Raw genomic sequence first — 22,737 nt, forward strand, 5'->3', positions numbered from 1 at the left:
TGTGTGTCCGATTTTTTTTTTTCTGGACAACCTTCTGATGGATTTTACTTTAAATTGTGAGTTCCATTCAGGTTTCATGCCACTGGCACTTTATTCCAAGGATTGTTTACAATTTCACAGCAAAAGCTATAAAGCTGTTTCCCAGTAAATAATAAAATACAACGCCCTGCAATCTTATTCTGTTTTATCCTTATTCTTCGTGAAAATATGTTCTGAAAGATTCCTTAAGCTTTGTTCGGGATGTTAAACTACTTTAGGAGCTCTAAGGACTGCCATGGTGAAAACATTATTTGAAATCTTGTGAAATTTGCTAAAGTATGTGTTCTGATTGCAGAAGAGTTCGACAAAGGATCACTAACACATAATAAAACAACTGCAGGTATATTTTTGATGAGGATATTACAATGCAAAATGGTTAAAATCTCTTAAAAATCTATGCTGAATGATAAAGACCCTTTATTAATAATTTACTTGGGGGGAAAAATGGAAAAAACTAAAATATAAGTACATAAACCGCTTAATCGATTAATCGTAAAAATAATTGACAGATTAATCGATTATCAAAATAATCATTAGTTGCAGCCCTAAAACACACATGACGGGTTTCAGTGTTATTTCATTATGCTGTGAGCTACCTTTACTCCGCTCCTGTTCACTTCTGGGTGAGTAGAGGCTCTGACTCTTACTGCTGCTGCCCAGCAGAGTGTGTCTAATGCTGAGGGACTGCCGGGAGGTTTTGGGTGATGGCTCCGTCTTACTGCTGGATGCACTGTAACAACACACACATATTACTGGACACTGAACACAAGGCAATCTTAAGCCTGGGACACACCAAGACAATGGTCGACGTCAGGTGGTTTTTGAGCACTGATTGGCTTTAGTTTTTTCGGTGTGTTCCACACTGTTGGCTCTAGTCAGACGCCGTCAGCTGCGTTTCTGCCTATTCTGCTATCGATTTTTCTGATAAAAATTTAAATAACGATAAAAACAACAACAACAAAAAACACTTCGATTATGCCACAATTTTTGTGAAAACTTTCATATCACTACAACACTAATATGATTAATACTAATAATATTATTTCAACTAAATTAAAAAACAATAATAATTATATATATATATATATATAATTTCATTGTAAAAGTGTAAAAAATTGAGTATTTACAAAAATAATTATTTATTTTTTGTGTTTGTAGTCCTCAATGCTTCTCTTTTATTGACAACAGCCAATTTATGAGCACTTTTCATTACAACTTTGGAAAGATGGTTGATGCATGTTGCCCTTCCAATAGGAACAACAAGACAGTGAGTTCAGTGCATATTTTGGTTTTTAAGTCACAGTTTGGTACGTTTTCAGTACAGGAGGAGAATTTTTTTTTTAATTAAATAAAACTGCCTCTAAAAAAAACCATGGCTCTGTCTGCCAATCAACTGCTAAACACTCATACTGCAGCACTTGTATGGTTCTGTTGTAAATTAGAGAGAGTTGAAGTGCTTCCACTTTTGGATCAAAAATATTTTAATTTTATATTTAGGGCAACTTGGATCATGCAGATTTCCCGCTCTGTGTCCATTTTTTCATTAAAATGAATACGAAGTATCAAAGTACATAAATTTAAACTATTTTTCTATATCTTTTAGAACTCATTTAAAAAAAGATGCATACTAGTTTCCAAATGCACGTTATAATCGACCCAAACTCAGATGCAGTTAGAGAATTTAATATGAACCGAGCCACTGCAAGACACTAAATTCACCAGATCATTAGCTGCTCTCATGGAAGAGAAGAGTCACACTATACTCTGAAAATACCCAATGCCTGTATTTATTCATTTAATCATAGCCTTTGCAATTTGATAATTGTGCTAAGCCGTACTGCAATTTTTTTTCTAGTAGCAAAATCAACCAAGCAAGAGTGCCAGCCAGTCAAGTCTCGTGCGTGGCCATGCTTTTTGTTTGGTGTTCAATGGAGTGACAGCTAACAGAGCTTCATTTCAGTGGGGCAGCTCATTAGGATTAGGAACAGGGCCTCTGTGGTAAGGCAAACCTGCTGGTCTCTAGGACATGTTCTTTACCTCATGGATATATACTCCTTGAGCTTTCTGTTGATCAAATCAGTACTGGTCACAGCAGCGTTCTGGAAACACAAGATAAATAATCATTAGCATTGTGGTAACATGCAAACCTCTGAGTACAGCGACATAAATCTGATTGTGAGCGTTAAGGGAAACCAGTTCCTCTGGTAAATACAGGAGACGAATATTAACAAAAAGCCTACCCATAATCCTCACACCTTCAATAAACATTGTCACCTCAACACTGATTTCAGCCGATGACAAAACACTGTTGTCATTTCAGGACAAAGTTATGCAATACTATGATGCTTATGCAGACATGGTTCACAGACTTCACGTTGATAATCTACTATGATTTCCTGCTCAAATTAGTTATTTGTGAGGCGCTACACGTGACATTTTAAATGTGTAATAAGACACTGTTTAGAAAGGAGTCAAGGACTGAGTGGTTAGCATGGCCCTGTTATCCTCTTTTGGTAGATGCTGTAACTACAGCATTATGTTGCAAAAAGCTACTTTTTCCATTTATCAGGATTCAAAATTAGCTGTGTGTTCATATAATAAAAATTGCAAGAAAATATAGATCAGATTTCTGAAAATATCAGAAATAGTTTCATCTATACAACAGATCAGAGTTAGATTTTTGGAGCGCCCCTAAAAGCATAAAATCGATTTTTCCTTGTCTGCTGCCTTTGACGTCACAACAGGATAGCCGATAGTGAAGGCCAGCTGGCCACCAGCCAATCCAGCTTTATCAGGTTGTCATTTCCCTGAAGTTACAGTAATTAGTCATATGGCTGTTTGGTGTGCCTATTAGCAAGAGGGCAATAGTCTTCAACTGTTTATGTATCCAATTCATCCAGTCTTAGCAGGCATCTATTATTGTTGCCGCTCTAGTGGTTTGTTTTTCCACCTCATCTGCTTCTTTTGATCGTGAAACACCGGATTGGGCAGTGTTTGCACCTTGTGAACAAACTAACTAGTACAAAAAAAATTCTAAGTTGAGCATACAGAGTATGCACAATAAGACAAATCTGGCTTTACATGTGGACTTTGCTGATGATGAAATTTATATCACACAACTGTACAAAAACACTTTCATTGTCCACAAACCTCCTCGTCCAGGTTGCTGTTTTCTTGAATGACTCTTATCCAGGACAGCATGTCTTCTCTGCCCTCTGCCTGAAACAGATACTCGCAGTCTGAAGTCGTTAGCCGAAAGACATTCTTGCGCTTTGTGTCACTGTAAGAGATGTCAATCAAGCAGGCCTTGATGCTGATTGATTGAGGCTCATCCTCCAGTTGCAAGTTGATGTGAGCAAGCCCCTCCTTTTTGTCCTTATAGAGGTAGAGGGAGTGTCCCCGCAGCACTGCGTACATCTGTTTCCACTGCCGCATACCGCCGCCTCCTCGCTGTAAACAGAAGAACACACATAAACCACAGTATGACAGGAAAACTATCACTATTGAATTCAACATGCTCTTGAATCAATCTCCCACTATGGGAAGTGAGTAGTGAAGAACTGAGAGATCAATTTTTCCACCTTGCCCTTCTCCGTGTTGAGCTGTCGGAAATGCAGCCAACCCTCCTTGGTGGAGTCACTGAAGATCTCAGTGGAGGAGTCTCTTCTAGAGCTGGAGTCATCAGACTTATGGCCATCCAATGCCTATAAGACCAGAACAAACATGACATTTTGCTGTCTACTCTTGGCTAATTGTGCATAATTATTACTCTGTTCCAAAACCTAAGCTGCTTGTGTTTACTGCCAACATAGGCAGGTGACACCCTAACTGAAATGGAACAAGTGAGCGATGTGGAGTGCTGCACATTACATTGACTACGCACCCAAATGTCACATGATGTGCAGATGAACTGCAAACAAATGTTTCCAGAAACTGTGCACCATAATTTTTTTTTTTTTACTTTGGATGCATTTTTGTCCAAACACTTCAATAGAACTTCCATTGGATTTGACTAAAAGAAGGTTTGGATTGGATTGACCTTTAGCCAAAACCTTAAAGGTGTCATGAACTGAGAAATCAAAATTCACCTTGCTCTTTTGACATAAGAGGTCAGTGTACTATAAAAAAATCCTGCAAGTTTCAGAACTCAAAACCTTCTCGTTAGTCTAAAAACAGCTTATATTGAAACCAATCTGCCAAAACGACAGCTTGTGGAATGTGCCACTTTATGACGTAATAGTGTCTAAACCCTGCCTCCACAGAAGATGATCAACGCCTGCTCCTACATCACTGCCTGTTTAGCTCCGCCCACCGATTCATGCATGTGGTGTAACTGTTTTTATTACGTGGTCACTATTGCTCCGGTGTTGTTACAGATTGTTTTATATGTGCTGAGTATTTATGTGTTTTTATCCTAAATCACAGCAGCGCCCATCTGTGAAGGATGTAGCTGTCAAACACACAGCTGTCAGTCAATCATAGCAGTGGGCGTTTACTTCTGTGTTGACAATAGGTCATGCCTATTCAAACAGATCGTTCGGATGAAGGGGTCAAAACAGGAAAACAGCCTATTATTGCTAAAATGTTATGTTTTTTTATTTAAAAATCTTGACAGCTTTATAAGTGGACCTCAGAGAACAGTACAAAATAATCATTTCATGACCCGTGTAAATGCTCCAAACATAGGCATCTCACAAGGTTTTGGAACAGAGACTTTTACATTATTAGTGAATGGGAGATTATTAGTGGCTGGGAGATTGTAATGTGTGTCTCTCACCTTCTTGAAAACCCTTAGACTCGGTTTGCTGGATCGTCTGAGGAAATGAATTACTATGTTAGGTCAAACAACCACTCAATGATAGTATTAGTAATCTCCAACATTATGATCCGACGCTTTTAATCGTCACTTACCCACGGCCTTCCTCCCGGTAGTTGTCCAGGCCTTCATCGTATGATTTTGAGCGCTCTGTTTTGGTTCCCGATTCCTGAAAGGCATTTCTGAGAGACTCTGCATGCAGGTAGACAAGAATACAACAATCAGCAACAAGCTCAACGAAATGCTCACTGATCCATTCATGTGGTGCTCTCAGATGGCAATAATCGCTCAAAAAAATCTGAAATCTATACAGACATGCTCACCTTGGTCATGAGACAGTTGCCGGCGCATGAGGGGGCTGGGGGTGGTATGGCTGGGGCTGTCAGAGATTACAGCCTGAGCTCCAGAGATCACAACCGACGCAGGAATATGGCTGCCATCATGATCTACACTAGGGCTGGCTGGCTCATCTGTAAACATTAAATTAAATTAATAAATTAAAGATAAACATTTTCCCAGCGTATATGCCTTGATATTAGGGCTGGGACTCTACGCCTATCTCCTGAATTTATACTATCATGATATTTGGTATACATATACAAAAAATTGGTCACAATGTTTAAACACCAATTTTTATTTCAGGAGTATCATACAGTATTGTACTACAAAACAATCATTTCAAAACCCAGGACTTCGCTGATAGACCGAATAAAAAAAAAAACACTTTGAAATAAAGTGCTACATTAAGCTCTTCCTGCTCATCAAGAAACAGAAAATAAAGTTAATTTCAAAATAAATGAACTAATAAATCAACACTTAAATAATTATTAATGACTTACCTGTGGAAAATGTAATGTTAAGTGACAATGCTTACAAGTGGTTTATTGATGTCTTTCCATGGTTGAAACACTGAGTGATTACATGAGATGTGATACATTTCAGTAAGTTGTACTGATTCTTTAAAAGGTCTGGTTGATTGCGATTAAATTGTTTTAACATTAGTTAATGTGCAATGTTGCTGTTTGAGCATAAACGATATCTGCAAAGTGGCAAAGCTGAAAGTTCAATGCAAACAGAGATATCATCTTTTAAAATTTTGGCAGTTTAATGCCTACAAAAACGGCTGGTAAGGGACTACAACGAGTTACTTCCATTACAATGTTCTACAACAGCGGCTCTTTAATACTGTTCCTCGTGTCGCTCTGCTAGGGCTGTGCAATTAATTTAAAAAACGGTTCTGTTTCGATTTTGGCCTTCAACGATCATGAAAATACAATTGAGATAAAACGATTATTGCACCCCATTCCGCCCCCTTTTTGCAGTGCTGCGCTTTCGTTCCTCCATAAAAGCCCAATTTCTCGTGCAAATCAGTAAAATCATGTTACATGACATTTGCATAATGGGACATGCTTTATTTATAAAAGTATATTTATTCATGTTTTTAAAAGCGTGAAAGAGAACTTTCACTGCTCCTCAGGAAGAGATATGCGCTTATGGCGCTTTTCCACTACACAGTATCAGCTCGCCTCGACTCGGCTCTGTTTGGTATTCCACTGTGTAAAAGTTGTACCTGTACCGGCTTCCAGGTACTTTTTTTCGTACCATCTCCGGCGAGGTTCCAAGCGAGCTGAGGCGATACTATAATGTGACGTGAAAACACAGCAGACTGCTGATTGGTCAGAGAGAATCGTCACTATTCACTGCGTCATCATTACACCCGCCAGCAATAGTATCCAGATAGTATCCAGAATAACCCCGCCATTTTTAAAAAGTTTGGCCAGAGATTGCGTGATATATCCAATATATCCCGAGGATCAAAAACAACATGCACTTGATTTCCTCCATTGTCCTGTGTGTGTGGGTAGCGGGTGTGTGTCGCGTAGAAGATTACGTCACGGCAGTTTCCTGCAGCGTCACTATGACAACCAGGTACTATTGTGGAGGTACTATATGCAATGGAAAACGGAGCGAAAAGCGAGCCGGAGCGAAAAGCGAGCCGAGGCGAGTCGGTACTAGTAATGGAAAAGTGCCTTTAGAGACGGAACACGGACATGTAAAGTCATCTTTTAGCTCAAGGTGCGCGCCTAAACGCTCAAATACACGCAAAAATGTGTCAAAATGCTGGTAGGTAGGTCTATATAGGTCGATGTAAAAAAAAAATAATAATTTTGGTGATGGTGATTACGTAGGTATGAATTTAAACAAATTAGCATATCGTGAAGTCACTGACTGGGTCTTCAACCCGTGCCTTCGGGCGCATCATTGCAAACCTCATTTTGATGCAGGCTATATAGACCACAAAAAAAATCTGTCAAAAACATGTTTATTGCATGAATTTCAGGTGCATTAATTTGAAGAAAAAAAAATTAGGTACTGTTATACTGTTTTACTTGCATCCACCACTAGGTGTTAATGCAACCCGTGGCCCGCCACAATATCAACGCTGACGACCACGGATTGATTCAAATACTTAAACTATTTAATATGGGTACAATTGTATTTTATTGTAGAGCTGCGCGCTGCTTGCTCGCTCCCTCTCACAAACTGACAACGGAGGCACGCACGACTAGCCCCTCCTCTTCAAAAACGATCTGAATCAAAACATGAGCATGCGTTAGTTAGAGGACGGATTGTTGCCGGTGCTTAATGCTTATTCCCCCAGCGAAGATTCCAGAATCAATCCGGAGTTGAATGGTTAGTAATGAACACTGTTGCTCAATATAACTCTGAGAAGTTAGTCTATGTTAAGCGCTGTCGCATTTCCATTACAGATTCGGGCAAAACTTTTGTGTTTTTTTTCTCAATATCGATAAACAACTATTGCGAAATGATGACGTTTCCATTAACCGATGTTATGCGACTAAAACGTCATTTCTTTCCTCTCGCAATCATTCCAAAAATCATGGCAACGGACGTTGGTAGGTTTATATATATCACAGCCACCAGAATATACATTATATTATTATTATCTCCAGGTTCAGATTGGTGTGTGTTGGTTTTTGTCCACCTCAATCTCCAGGTTTGTGTGTGTGTGTGTGTGTCTCAGAGTCTGTGTGTGTCCACCTCCAGGTCCAGTTTGGTGTGTGTGTGAGCCTGTGTGTGTCTGAGTCTGTGTGTGTAAGTGTGTGTGTGAGTCTATATGTATATATTTATCTTAATCCCCCCCCCTTCCCCGGTCCCCAAACACCACACCACCGCAAATAGAATCTAATTCTGTGGGAAACACTGCAATGACAAACAGGAGTGCAACATTTTCGAAAAACAATAAGCAGAGTGGACTGCCATAAGGCAAAACACTTACTGCAGGCTTCAACATGGCTGTATTTACAATTAGAAATTTCAACAACAACAAAAAATCCCATAGGCGATTCTAGCCCGAATCAGTATCTGTATGCATGAGACTGTCTGAATTAGAGCCCGACCGATATATCGGCCGGCCGATATTATCGGCCGATATAAGCTAATTGCATTTAAATCGGCATCGGCATTTATAACGGCCGATGAAACATGAGAAACAGAGTCTCATGCTTCACTCATGTTATGAGTGTTGCACAGTGTGCCCACCAGAGAGAGCTCTGCAGCTCCAGAGTTAACAACAGCGCCAGAAGTCCACTACAGAAGAAAGCGATCAACTGTTTTGACGGTGAGTCTGTCGTTCGTCATGTGAAATGATTGTAGATTTAGTTCATACCCTGTATATAAAAACTGTGTGGTAGTTCTAGCTAACGGTCCTATCATTATCACTTCTAAATATTCTGTAACATCACTTACAGCCGCTAATGCATTGCTATATTAGATTAGCCACAAAGCTAATACCATGTTTATCAGTGGAAGAGCGCGAACGTTAATAGGAGGTCAAACTATAACGTTAGCGTTTAACTTATTCTTATTCTATTGCGGTGTGTTTCCCACATAATGACCGCGTAATTGGGTCTTTCACACAGTACGCGGTATGCACGGCGCTTGCCGCTGGGCTCAGCATTGCCCTTCAGATACAACACGATTTGCGCTGCGCTATGGCATAGGCGGAGTTTTAAAAACGTTTAGCGGGAGCTCTTTCATAGTCTGTTCCTCCTCCTTTCGGTCAGCAGCAAACATGTATCTGTCCCATTGTAAGAAGCGAGCGATAGCGCTAGTCCTGCTGATGAGAATTAAGAGAGAAGCAAGGAAGAAGAGGCTACCCTCAGGTCCAGAGAACAATTTGGTGAATTCAGGCTGGTTACGTTACTCTAACGCTAATAGCTTCCTTTTTAGCAGGCCCCTTAAATGCTTGCTATTAACTTGTTTGAAGGTGGTTCTTCTCAAAATTGACAGCGGTGTGTTCATGACACTAACGTTAACCATTCAACTTCGAATTGATTCCGTAATCTTCCGGTAATAGTAGGCAAGACGATGTTTTGATTCAGACTGCACAAAGAGAAGAGGAGAAGATATACGGGTCTGTTGTGAATGTGTCTGTGAGAGCAAATATAGTGTAGTTACAGTAACTACAGTAGGTGCGTCAGAAATGATTAAACCAGAGGGGACATGTAAATAAATGTGAGCTGAACAAGCACTTTTTTTTTTTTTTTTTACATATTGTTTCAAAGCAGCTTTACAGACATAACAGGAAAATGTTGAAATAATATTGTTAAATATAAGTAGGTAATACCTATTGCTTGACAAATAAAAAAATATATATATATTTCTCATTTTTGCCTATGTAGGAGATCCCAGTTTATTATTATTATAATTCTAATGATGACATGAGTAATGATACATGGTGATATTATTAATACACATGCTTATTCTTTCTCCGTCTCTCTTTCTGCCTACAGATGGCTGAAAAAGGTGAAGTGTGGGAATACTTCTGCAAATACTTTAACTTTAGTATTATAATTTATTTACAGTAAACACACAGACTGTTAAAACCAGCTTCAACTGGAAGAAAGTAAAAGTGTTAAATGTTTAAAACCAGACTGTTTTTTGATCATTAAAAAATATATACTTTTGATGTGCAATTGTTTAGTCATTGAGACTGTAATCTAAGGCTTTTTTTTTTAACATAGTCCATTCTGGAAAATGGTCTATACAGCCCACATACATAGAACAGGCAGATATTTTGCTATTGAATGTTGTGTAAATGCAGTTTATAGGAAATGGGTCTAGTATCCAGATTATTTTTCAAATCAAAATATCGGCTTATAAATCGGCTCTTTTCGAGTTAATATCGGCATCGGCCCCCAAAAATCCATATCGGTCGGGCTCTAGTCTGAATACCAGCAGAATTCACATTTCTGTTGTAAAAAGAGAAACATTGTGCAGAAGTATTATTTGTTATGCGTGTGTGTCCGGTGCTGCATCTGCTGTGACGCGTGTTCCAAAAAAAACAAACCTGGACGTGCTCCGAGAGAAGGTCGTTAAAATCAATTTCCTGTTTTCGTTTTCAAAACTTGTGTTGGTTGATTCGTGCAAAAGATTTTCAAACATAAAGTGACAGTCGACACGGTCACGGTTTTAAACTAGAGAGGAGAAGGGATGGGAAAAGATCTGGGCACAATTTTTCCAGAACTTCGTGCCAAGTTAAAGCAGTGTCGAGCTGTTTTAATGAATGTTTTAGATGTATTATGGTGCCCGAACCCGTATGACTTTGAACGGTGACCGCAAACATTTTGTTTACTGCAGCCGCAGCCATCATTACCAAGCGAGAATGGTTGACTCTAACAGTGAATGAGACGAAGCGAACGCACAGGCCATAGTGTGACATCCGTTAACCAATAGTGTAAACAGATGACGTCACGGGGGTTTTTTTTTTAAAGAAAGAGCGTAGCCTTCGTTTGTATGTAGGCCTAGGCAATTTATATATTTACAATACTATTTTATTGCTTATGTATTAGTTGTTTGAAGAGTAAAAAAAAAATTGGTCGGTCTTAACGCAAATGTACAACTGGCAAGTCGTTCGGACTAAAAGCAAAAAAAATTAAAAATTTGAGTCGGTCCTAAATTGACAGGGTTGGTCGGGTTACGGCAAACAAGAATATTTTTAAGGATGGCCTAGATGTCATTGCAACCTTATTTACAGAAATTACACATTTGATATGTATCACTTTCTTTAAATAAATCACTCATATAAAGTTTTGGTCCTTCATAATCGTGATTACAATATTGACCGAAATAATCGTGATTATGATTTTTTGTCATAAGGCCTAAAAAAAAAAAAGTTTGGTTCCGGTTGGTTGTCAGTTGAGGTCATTGGTCGGTAGGGAATTTTTATTTATTTTTTTAATTTTTTTTTTCTCCAGTGGCAGTTTTACACACACACACGCGCGCTGATTTTAAATGTGTGTACCAGTACTTTTACGACAGTGATTCTGTATTCCCGTTTAAAGTCTGTTGTTGCCATAGACACGCAAAACGCACACACACACACAAAAAGCCTTCGCGGGAGTTTGACAGGCGATCTCATAGTAGATTAACATGGAGGATTTGAACTTGAAAAACGGAGTGTACAGACATCTTTTTGTAGTCAAACAACATTCTTTGTTATGTTCATTTATGTGGTTTATTTGATTTTGATGCTATAAATTAACTAGAAGCAAGAGACGATCAGTTAGTTTTAACTGATGATCTAACTTACAGCGATCTGTTCGACACATTCAAGAGCCACAAAACGGTATTTATTGTTTACATTTCTTTAAAAAATGACCACATTTGAAAGGTGAAATAACCAAATGAGACTTTGTTTCATATTAAAAGCTGGTAATGTTAATGTCCTGTCTGTCAGCATGTTGTCAGTGCCCTCTCTGTTCCGCGATATATTGTTTACTCCCCCCTCCCCCCGTGTTTCTCTTAATGTTACGATTTCCAAACCTTAAGTTATAGCTCACTTTAGGAATTGACAGTTAAAAGGGTTTTGATGCAATACTTAATGGTTTTTAACGGATTACTTAAGTGTAAAACAGCATTTAAAGGAAACTTTAATTTAATTAACGATGTGTGAAAGACCGTTCTTCCCCAGTCTCATAAAATAAATTTGGGTCGCACATAAATTGACAGGGTCGGTCGGAAACCGGAACCAAACAAATTTTTTTTTTAGGCCTAATCGTGCAGCCCTACGCTCTGCATCACTCTCTCTTATTCAAATCAGCACCAACAAACTGTTCCAAATATACACTTATTTACACATAGCATTAAGAAGCTTTATACATGTGTTTGCTGTAGTAGTATTTACAAACAACAGCGTATCTTAGTATGAGACAACAACAAACAAACACACCATTAAGAGCCATGCTTGCACAGGTTCTGCGCGATCTTCACTAATATCCTCTGCGACTCAATCGGCCTCACATTGATAAGCAATATAGACGATGCCATTGTTTACAATAAAACCGCAGCACATGCTGCTGAGGTGAGGGGCGGGAAGTTCAGATGCACACTTGGCAGTTTAGCGAATCACAACACACTGAGACGGATAACCAATCTCAGCCCACTGTGCATTTCTGAGGAAGGGGCTTCCTAAAAACAGGAAATAATTGAGGCATTTGTGAGAGAAGGGACAGAGCGGTGTGGAATAAAGGTACCACATTAAACATTCCTTCTGATGTTCATTCATGTTTATTTCAAAAATTCATAGTAAAGAGGAAGATACGAATGGTTTGGATTCTTTTTCCACCCTAAATTTAAATAAATAAATAAATGTCTTCTGTGTGTTCGTAAAGGTTATTCGTCTGCTTTTATATCCCTTTAACTAAAGCCAGTTCCTTAAAATCATTCTCTAAAAAAATTTTGTTGGAATGTTAACATCCCAAAAGACCTCTCAATATAAAGTTACAATTATTCATGGCTGGAGAATTATGGCCCTGCTAAGGATGATACTGTTGCACAAAACTGATATATTTGCCCTAATGTTGTGCTGTACTGAAGTACTTAAGCTCTTCATGTTCATTTTCTTGCCATTGGATAAATCGTTTTAAGTGACTGAGCTGGGCCCATTTTTGTCTTGTACATTAACATCCCTAGCAGAATCTCCCATTTAAACTTGTTGTTGATATTTACAAGGTAAAGTCATAGTATCCCACTTTCTTTATAAACGATACCTTACCATACACAGTAGCTTTTATTTTGCTTTAAAAATGCCAAGGCTACAGTGCATATGTTGATTTAATTGCAAGCAAGAGGTCTGCATAAACTTTTTCTAGGAATGAGGACAGTTTTATTTATCTTACAATTTGACATGTCCTGTTTTTGAGAGAGCTGAAAACTTTTGAGCTCCTCTGCAGGTCTCAGCCAAAATAAGTTGGAGTACAAAGCTGTTCTGTGCTGCCAGAGGCCTGGAGCGGTTAAAATTAAAGCAACTGCCCTAGATCCTAGTTCCTGAATCCTCCAGTGTCTCAAAGAGGGCCAAGGGGAAGGTGTGCAAAACCCTCTTCGGGCCTAGATGAAGAGCTCTAGCGTAGCCTAAAGATTGCCTCGCTCCAAGACACAAGAATCTTAATGTCATCAGCGCTAACCTAACTTCATTTTAGAGGAGAATAGGCTGGGTTTTGCTGAAAGACATTGGTGGCAACTATCCTCTACTATATTCATTTCAGCAGATTATTTATCCAAAGCAACTTACAATGGACAATCTGAGGTTTGGGACAAGATAACGTAGGATTGCTAAAACAAGCGGAGCAATGTTTTAAAATGCCACAGAGCCATAGCAATCAGCTATCTGAACATATTAAGGAGAAAATATGTAAACATTGAAAAAATTACACCATTTTTAATCTTCAAAATAATTTTTTAACATCTCTATGTTGATATCTCTATTAGTTTGTATAGAAAACTATATAATCAAAATGCAATTACAATCAACCATATTGATTCCAAATGTGTTAACTGGAAGTCACTCAAGGTCATGTGACAAAAATATAGCATACTACTGTAATTTGGGTATCATATATAAATCCTAGGACAAGGCCTAGTAGGGCTGGGCGATACATTAAAAATATATATATCTTGATATTGTCAATTTTTTATGAGATTCAATATATATCTCAATATGCTTGCATTTGCAATTAAATACAAAAACGGGGAAATAATTAAACTGGGATAAGTATTTTTTATTTGTATTTTTTTAAACAAAGATTTTAGCTAAAAACAAAAGACTGTCTACTGTCTCTGGTTTAAGAGAAGCTCTGAGGCATGAAACTATGTTCCCACTGCCACTAAAAACCCCTTTCAGATGGGGAGCTATGAAGCACATAGGTATTAAATAGTTATAAAAAAAATAAAATAAATAAATAAATAAATAAATAAATAAATAAATATATATATACATATACACACACACACACACACACACACACACACACACACACACACACACACACACACCAAAGACTTGTACACTCTCTCTGTCTATATTATGAAAACTGGTAAAACAAATGAAAAATATTATAAAAGTTAAATTCCTATTAGTAATTCCACACTGCCGTAGCCTATGTTTCTCTATTCACACAGCAGCGATTGGTTAGTGCATTTATACAGCAACCACAATCGCAAACAATACGGTCGAGATCTCATGACAGAACAGATCGGCTGGATGATGCTTTCATTAGATCGCTAGACTCCAGCTTGTGTGTTTTTCAGATCATCTGCAGTGACGCTTCAGCAATGAGGAGCGAGTATGCATGCGCATGGTTAAGAGATTGCTTAAAATAAACAAAACACCAGGAAGAAATGTATCTATGTAACAGTAAAGCTCTGATTCACAGGATTTGAACTCTTGATATGAGAGTTCATGTAGTAGAGGAGTGTAGAGCAGTCCACAATAAAATGTTCCATTTTTTGGACGTTTGGCATGTTATTTTGGGAAAGTATGCTTGAATTTGAAATATTTGATATTCACGATATTTTCAAATCTTACATCGTCGTCAAAATTATTCAAGATATTATCGCTAATATTCACCCAGCCATGGGACAAAAGTAATTATATAACTAATGTCTTTCACAGCTAAAAACATTTACCTGTTGTTTATGAATTAAAAGAAATCTCTACCAGTCGTGCTTGCCTGCATATATTTATATGTCCAACCATGCATTTCTTTCATACACTGCATTTGCAGTGCCAGAAGCAGAAATGCTAGGATTGTGGTCTGCACAAAACATACACATCTCAAAACTAGTAAAACTGAAAAAAGAAGATGTGTTACCCAAGACAAAATCTAGAGCATGCCAGCAAGTAAAGAGCTCAGAAAATCCCAACATCTATTCAGAGTCTTAATTGTTAATGATTTACAATCATCAGTAACCACTGGAGTCAATGACACTAGTATAAAAGCACTTCTAATAAAATAAAAGCAGTAATTCTAAATGATGATTGTGTTGACAAATGTTTAGACTGTGACATCTTAATCTGGATGAGCTAAAAATAGTGAATATTTAGTCCTTAGTCTGAAATTAATTATAAGGTTCAAACCACAATTTTGACCAAACAGCCAAATGCATATTGCAAAAAAAATAAATAAACATTTATATAATTATAATCAGTCTAAAAGATTTTGGGCTCGGACACATAAATATAATTACAGTGTATGCCTAATATCAGAAGCCTAGTGCACAAAACACCAAAGACAAAATGTGACAGAGCCCAGCTAAACTATCACTCCATATTCTAGACCCATCCTCAGGCATTAAGAGTATGAAAGAAGGCCACCTCCTCCCTGAACAACATCATGACTCACACACAGTTACTCTCACTCTCCTTCAGTCACTCCCAAACACCTTCTGCATAAATCATTCTTACTCTCCAAGCTTTGGAAGTTTGATCCAACAGACAATACAAAGTAAGATTTGGCCATGATAATCCTCTGTCTGGACACATGGAGTCAGGATTTGAAATTGTGGTAGTGATAGGTCACATTTTAAAATCACATAAGGTACTGAAACATTACTAATACGGGAAATCACTGATGGCCTAAATTGTACAGACAAAAAATGAATTGCAAAAAAACCACCATCACCATTATTGTCTACACAAGCAATTACGGTTCAAAAATATCAATCCCTACTAAAACAATCCCTACTGCTGGATAAAGCTTACAGCTGGGTTCGCGTTGCTATGGTTACAAAGAGTGCACTTACCGATGAAGGGAATGGAGTCAAGTGATTCGTCCAGATTACTGGAGCAGAAGGAGGAGTCAAGCCGTTCCCCCAGTTTCCGTATGTGCATCTCCCGGCGTGCATCATTGGGCAACCAGCAGACACCACCCCCTGCCGGCTCAGATCCGTCCGTGTCATTCACCGCAAGGATGTACGAGGGATGGCGGAGAGGTTGTGGGGCCCCCTTCCCTGTTGGAGCCTTCTCTCGGAGGACTACACCCTCCACTGGACTGGACCCGTTTACTGGTAGGCCCTTGACCTCACGTGGGTGTGTCCTCCGAGCTGATGCCCCACACTGTGGCTTCTGTGGAGGCGGAGCAGAGTAAGATGCTGACCTATATCCGACTGGTTTTTCATTCCCAGTTTCTGGGCTCTGCATGGTTTCTGCCCTAGTTCTTGATTGGCTCGATGACGAATGAGAAATACGATTTCCAACAGCAGTTCCACTTTGGTCTTTGGAAGGAGGCTCTTTGGCCTGGTTTAGTCCATTGCGAGATCGCTCTGGAAAACCAGTGGTGGGTGGGATGTCTGTTCTGGAGCTGTGCGTATGGGAGCCAGCGACACCCTTGACACCCACCAGGCCATAACCTGTTGGGGGACGATAAAGGACCGCTCGAGGTGGGAGAGACTGTCTACTAGGACGACTCCTCTGGTTTACTCTACCATACAGCTGCCTATCCACAGCGGCCCATGGTGCAGGAGAAACTAGTTCACGATGTTCCACAAAGTCTGACGAATGAACACGGGGCTGCCGCAAGACTCCATCAGAGGACACACTACGAGGAGGCCAGTCCCTGGCGTGGGCTGCTCTTTCTGCTCCACTCATCCTATCCTGCGAAGCGCTGCGTGGAGGAAGCACAGAATGGCTCTGGTAAGCCCGGTCATGAGATGTGCTTCTGCGGCGTAACTTATTGCCCCAGCCAGGTTGAGGTCCAGAATGGGGGCCAACATGGACACTTTGGGATGCAGCTCGCAAGCTGTCTAAACGCTCTTGAATAGTCCGACTGTGAGTGTGAAGACCTTTATTATCAATATATTCCCGGTATGTCTGGTAAGTCCGCCAGTCAATGTTCTGGTGGGTAGGATGAGAGGTAACGGAGGAAGTAGGTGCATAGTGTGTAGGTGGAATGGCATAAGGATCACCATGGTAACCTGAAGGGAACATGTCAGCTTTGCGAGGGTGGAGGTATGGTGGACGACCACCAGACACCGTACCAGGCCTGGCTCTGCTCAGCATTGGATCTGGGCCTACTAGACCATAGTCGACCCTATGACTCGGAACCATACGGCCCATGTGTACATCAGGAGGTACCACCACTGTCCGAACACTTTCATTGCACACACACACTGCAGTCTGTGTCTTTGGAATGGGTGGTGGAGGAGAGGGAGGTACTGGTATCTCCACACGGTATCCTAGATCAGATGGTACAACCCCCGGGGCTGATGTCTCTGTGGCCTGGGCCATCCCCGGGGGCTTACTGTCTACTCTAGGGTAACATATAGGGGGTGGCTCCGGTATATGGCGTGCATTTCCACTGTATGCATCATGACCCTTAAGGTAGGCATCTTGGGAATAGGCCTGTGGAAGAGAGAATCAGGTAAATTGGAATAGTATTCACTGTATCAGAGAAAACTTGAAATTCATGATGATTTCCTTAAAATAGTTCTCCCTGTGTGGGAGGATGGCATTACATTTGTGTGTGGGAGTTTGACAGGTCAGAAGTGTGAGCTGTACTCTGGTGCACCAAATGCTGGAGAATTCTATAATATTCATAACAATATCTAACAAAATACACCTACAATAATTAACTTGACTTCTAAACTACAGGGCTACAAAGTTCTAATTACCGTTTCTGCTTTGTATGACTGTAAAAAAAAACAGTTGTGATCTGATCTCGGCTGGAAGCAAACAGTTCTCTTTAAATTGTATTATGGTACTGGAAAGCAAGACCAGCCTCCATTTCATACACTGAAATATATCTCCAAAGGAAGCACAAGGCAGAACAAAATAATAACAATAAATAGCAATTTAAAGTAACAAGAAAGTGATGCCACCCACCGTTCGGGTCACCACACATGACCGAAGCGACACTGAAGCCAGAGGTGAAGGATGGCCCTGATAAGAAACGGTACTGAATCTGACCTCCGTAATCATGTTTAAATCCACAATTTATGGTAAACAGCTATCACAGGAATTCAGTTCAAGAATGTCAGATTTAAAAACAAATACTGGGCTCCATATTGTGTCTTCTTTCAATTTGGTGTCTTTCAAAACATGACAGCAAGTCATCTAAGGTGGACTTTCAACCCATCATATAGAGTTACATTCCTTTTGCATAACTATACAAACCGAATCTGATATCAGTAGTAGGGAACTTCGCCCCTCCTTTCATGAAAAGCCACAAACAGCTTGTTACACAGGCCAAAGTTCATCATAGGAAAAGAGAGAAATGAGGAAAAAGGGGCGAGGCACTGTAAATCCGACTGCTGGATATAGCTGAGAACAACCCACACAGCCAAATCAAACAGGTCACACAATATCGACATTACTGCGATTGAGACATTCAACACGCTACGCGGTCCTATGCAACAGATAACCAGAACAATCATGACAGTCATCTAAAAATGATAAGGGACATGAAATCAAAAACCAACTGGAATACAAATGACATGCATGACATTTCTAAATAAAAAAGCATAACAACAGACATGTACTGTTCATGCACTGTGTATCTGCTTACCAGACTAGTGATTTCCTGTGAAAACTGCAGCCATTACATCACAAACCCACGGAGGAAAAAACAGAGAGAAAGGGAGGGAAAGTAAAAGAGAAGCATATATTAAAGCCGGTCAAAACCAAAAGAATCAAGTCCACGTACTGACAACCACTATCACAGTAAATATCTCTGTACAGAATGCAAAAAATGCACAGAAGCTGCAGTGCTGCCAGTAAGAAGGGACTGTGGGAAGGTGGAGGGGAGCTGTGGGAAGACTGTCACGTTAGCGAAGCCACCTGCTTGTCCTCGTCGCTCCCAGTCAAGGAGGGGGCTTTGGTGCCTGCCGCCTGCCTCCCGTAGTAGCGATCGGTTCTCCATCTCGCCCTCCATCCATCCACAGGCAGATTACTCCGTGATCACACACACACACACATGCTACCACCCTCCCTCCCAGCTAACACAGCCACTCGTTTGCTCTCTCTCTCAGTCTCACTGGAAAGCTTTAACCATTCACATGTCGGAGGCAGATGCTTGATTATACATTCAGCTCAGATGGTACACCTTCCCCCTCCCTTCCCTGCTTTCTCTCTTGGCAACCCGCGCCTCCGCCAGATAGACAGTCCACAACATAGAGCAGTCAGCTGACTCCAGCTGATCTAATCTCGTCTTTCCTGTCTCTCTTTCTCTCACTGAAAGTCTTAAACCACTGCCCACTGCAGCATCCTTTCACGCCTCTTCAGATCAACTCTGCTACTGTGACTGATGTCACCAGAGACCTCGGATGGATTATTCATCCAACCAGCTGAAAACCCAGTTTAGACAGGCCACAGCGCTGCCTTGCTACATCGCAACATGCAAGAGTAAAACACCATCACGGCAACAGCTGTGCAGCAGAAAATCGCCACATGGAAAAATAATATGGGTGGTGATGAGGAAAATTATAGAAACATTTCACTGCAAAATCACAAATCACAGTTATAAAAATATAGTAAAAATCACTGAGAATGGGAATTTTTTTTTTTTTTTTTTTAATTTACTGGTTTAATTATTGAAGAATAAAAAATTGGGGCACAAAATTTTGGGGACAAAATCAGTTTTATCTTTCAGAAATTATTAATTGGCTTACTAATTAGTCTTAAACTACTATGAAAATTAATGGACAAGATAATTGGTCTTTCAAAAAAAATCTTAATTGGCTTACTAAATAGACTTAAGTTACTATGCGAAAAATACTAATAAACAGTGCTATTAAATGTATCCAGTAAAATCCTTAAAAAAAATCCCAATCCCTTCAGATTCAGTGATGTCTACTGCCGCGTTTCCACCGCAGGAACTTTACCCAGGAACTAGGGACTTTGGCCTGGTATTCGGTGTGTTTCCACTGCATGAACCAGGAACTAAATAAAGTTCCGGAACATTCGGGGGCGGGGCTTGGGCGCTAAACATTCTGATTGGTTGAGTATACGCATCATTGGTTCAACCACCATTTATTCGGATCAACATTTTCAAAATATTACTGTTATTGTGTCATGAAATGTAATTGTAAAACGTCACCAGGAAACGCAGAAACTAACAGGTCTGGGGGGCAAAAAGTTCCAGGTACAAATGTTCCGGGTAATTTCGGTGGAAACGCGGCATACATTGGATGGGAGTGGTCCCTTACACCTGCCACACAGAAGAAAAACAATTAAATAATAATAATTGTCAAATTGGATAGAGAGTTAAACTAATGCCCTCCTCATCTAGGTGTATGAAAAAAACAATGCAGTATTTTAGGGCTGCAAGAACTAATTGATAAAATTAATTATTATCGATAATGAAGATCATTGACAACGATTCTCATTATAGATTAGTCAGGTCTGCCCACAGTGCACATACAACTGCAGCCGGTCACATCAAATTACAGAACTGAATAACGCATTTCTCTGGACAAAATGGATCTAAGGAAACAGAATGAGCCCTTGCAGGAAAAGTATGTTATCCGAGCTGCCCAAAATATGATAAATCTTTATTTTAAGCTTCAAGCTGATGTATTAGCATAATGGCTTGCCTGTCAGGTGCATTGACAGATACATGTGTGCATCCTCAGCGCAAAAAACCTTCAGTTTATGGCAGGGCTTGAAAACGGAAAAAAAATTCGGTTCACTCCGAGCAGAATCGATATTTTAATGTTTCTGTTCTGCGTTCCTCTGATATTATTAGCGTTCCGAAACCGGTTCGGGTGGAAGAAATACCGGTTAATAACGTTATTTTTAAAAAACAATATTATATGCCTAATAATAATAATATAATAATAATAATAAAGTATAGCGTTTTCTTTACTCAAAAATAAAAAGGAAAAAATACAGAGCTATATATAAACCTATAAATAACCTATAAATAATAGGCTACAGCATCATCATCTCTAGATTTTGGCCAAATGTAAGCTACTTAAAAATAAAAAAATAAAAAAAATTGATCAACACTTTAAAGACAAAGTATTTTTAAGATATTTAAAAATGTCTGCTGCATTGTTAAAAGAAAAAAAAACATTATAAGATTGCGTTTTGAGAGTAAAACAAATAAAAATGTTGCGGCTCACTTCGCATTTTATTAGCCCTATTACTTCCGAAATAATAAAGGCTAAAATGCCTGTAGTCTAAAGCAAAATGTTTAAAAACATTTATTAGTTTAGGCTATAAAAACGTCAATCCAAAAAACAAATTAATCTTAGGTGAAGCTGATGCCTACCTCTCTCTTTCGGCACGAATCCAAATGTTTCCATGTTCGTATCTGGATGCTAAAATTTTATTAAATATAAAGAAAATAGAATAATGGTAAATATATAATAAGTAACCCTGTATATGCGTCCAAAAGTTGGACTCCAAATTTCATTCTAAGAATTATTTTGAGGTTAATATAGCAAATGAAAACTGTTCAGCTTCCGGGAAATTTGAGAAGCTCCGCTTTCCCCTCACTCCACAACAAAATCATTTCAATTAACAGTATTTAGAAAAGAACAAGAATTAAAATATAAGAAGCTATAGCAGTATTAACGACAAACTAAAACTAATAAATTTAGGCTAAATGAAACTGAAACCAGCGGGTCTCTCATTCAACACAAAATCAAATGTTTCCTTATTTGCGATGTATTTGAATGACAAATAATTATACAAAATAGCCTAGTGTTTATTATAGCCTAATATTTGTAAACATTTCGTGTCTGCATGGTCTATTTCTGAATGAAATATTTTTTTTCTCTCTAAAAAATGTATAGGCTATACAAGTTTTTTTTTTTCTCTCTCTCTCTCTCTCTATTATATATATATATATATATATATATATATATATATATATATATATATATATATATATATATACGCGTAGCGTATTTTAACCATGCAGCAAACCTTTTTAAATATTTTGATAATTTACTGAAAATAAATTACTTTTTAAACCGTTTAACTGATTATATATCTGTCAAAATTAGCTGATACAGTTTGCTGCATTCATGCGCACTCAGAAACCGGTGACTGTGAACGAATCAGCAGAGCTTGTACAAGCTTTTGTCTTCGGTGAATCTTTCTCGGACGTTTCCAAATGTCGAAATTGGTTAGCACATCTATCTGTGCTTGATAATGACCAATGTCCTCAGCGAGCGGAGCTTCTAAAAGTTTGGAATAATCAAAGGAGAGCTGCAGTCTTCAGTTGGACAGGAAAGGCTAAGCATGCTGGCGCTTGAGTGTCGAGTACACATGCACCAACGCAGAGAAGAAAAGGCCCTTTTCGCGCAGCGTCATCAGGCCTAATTTGGTCTTAATCCGGCCCTGAAGGCGGTTCATTGAGACGGACATTTCACTTGCTGGCTTCAGCTTTACATGGAATTCTTGATTGGTTGACAGCAAATTTCAAATATTAAATGGAACGATAAAATAACGTTATTAACCGGTTATCGGCCATTTCAAATTTTCGATTCTGTTCGGAACTATAAAATTTGATTTAGTTTCTGTTTCTGCTTCCGTTTCTGTCAAAATTTTGTTCGTTTCCGGTTTTCGTTTTTGT

The 22,737-nt window shown here is 39.1% G+C and overlaps 1 protein-coding gene across 3 annotated transcripts in view; it reads right to left on the reverse strand.

Annotated features, from left to right (window-relative positions):
- The window catches only part of LOC132155253 (rho GTPase-activating protein 21-like), an 84,448-nt gene that overhangs the window by 11,403 nt on the left and 50,308 nt on the right, over positions 1 to 22,737 (reverse strand). The window contains exons 4-12 of one of the 3 annotated variants that reach the window (XM_059564130.1): positions 18,721 to 18,744; positions 15,962 to 17,558; positions 5,179 to 5,325; positions 4,951 to 5,047; positions 4,817 to 4,853; positions 3,621 to 3,743; positions 3,190 to 3,489; positions 2,077 to 2,138; positions 636 to 769 (exon numbers count right to left, since the gene is read on the reverse strand). In XM_059564130.1, the coding sequence (XP_059420113.1) occupies positions 636 to 769; positions 2,077 to 2,138; positions 3,190 to 3,489; positions 3,621 to 3,743; positions 4,817 to 4,853; positions 4,951 to 5,047; positions 5,179 to 5,325; positions 15,962 to 17,558; positions 18,721 to 18,744 (2,521 nt within the window). Of the gene's footprint in view, positions 1 to 635; positions 770 to 2,076; positions 2,139 to 3,189; positions 3,490 to 3,620; positions 3,744 to 4,816; positions 4,854 to 4,950; positions 5,048 to 5,178; positions 5,326 to 15,961; positions 17,559 to 18,720; positions 18,938 to 22,737 lie in introns of those variants that run through there. The other 2 variants (XM_059564131.1, XM_059564132.1) reach the window with 2 other exon arrangements.

The sequence above is a fragment of the Carassius carassius genome, chromosome 12, assembly GCF_963082965.1.
Source record: "Carassius carassius chromosome 12, fCarCar2.1, whole genome shotgun sequence".
NCBI lineage: Eukaryota > Metazoa > Chordata > Actinopteri > Cypriniformes > Cyprinidae > Carassius > Carassius carassius.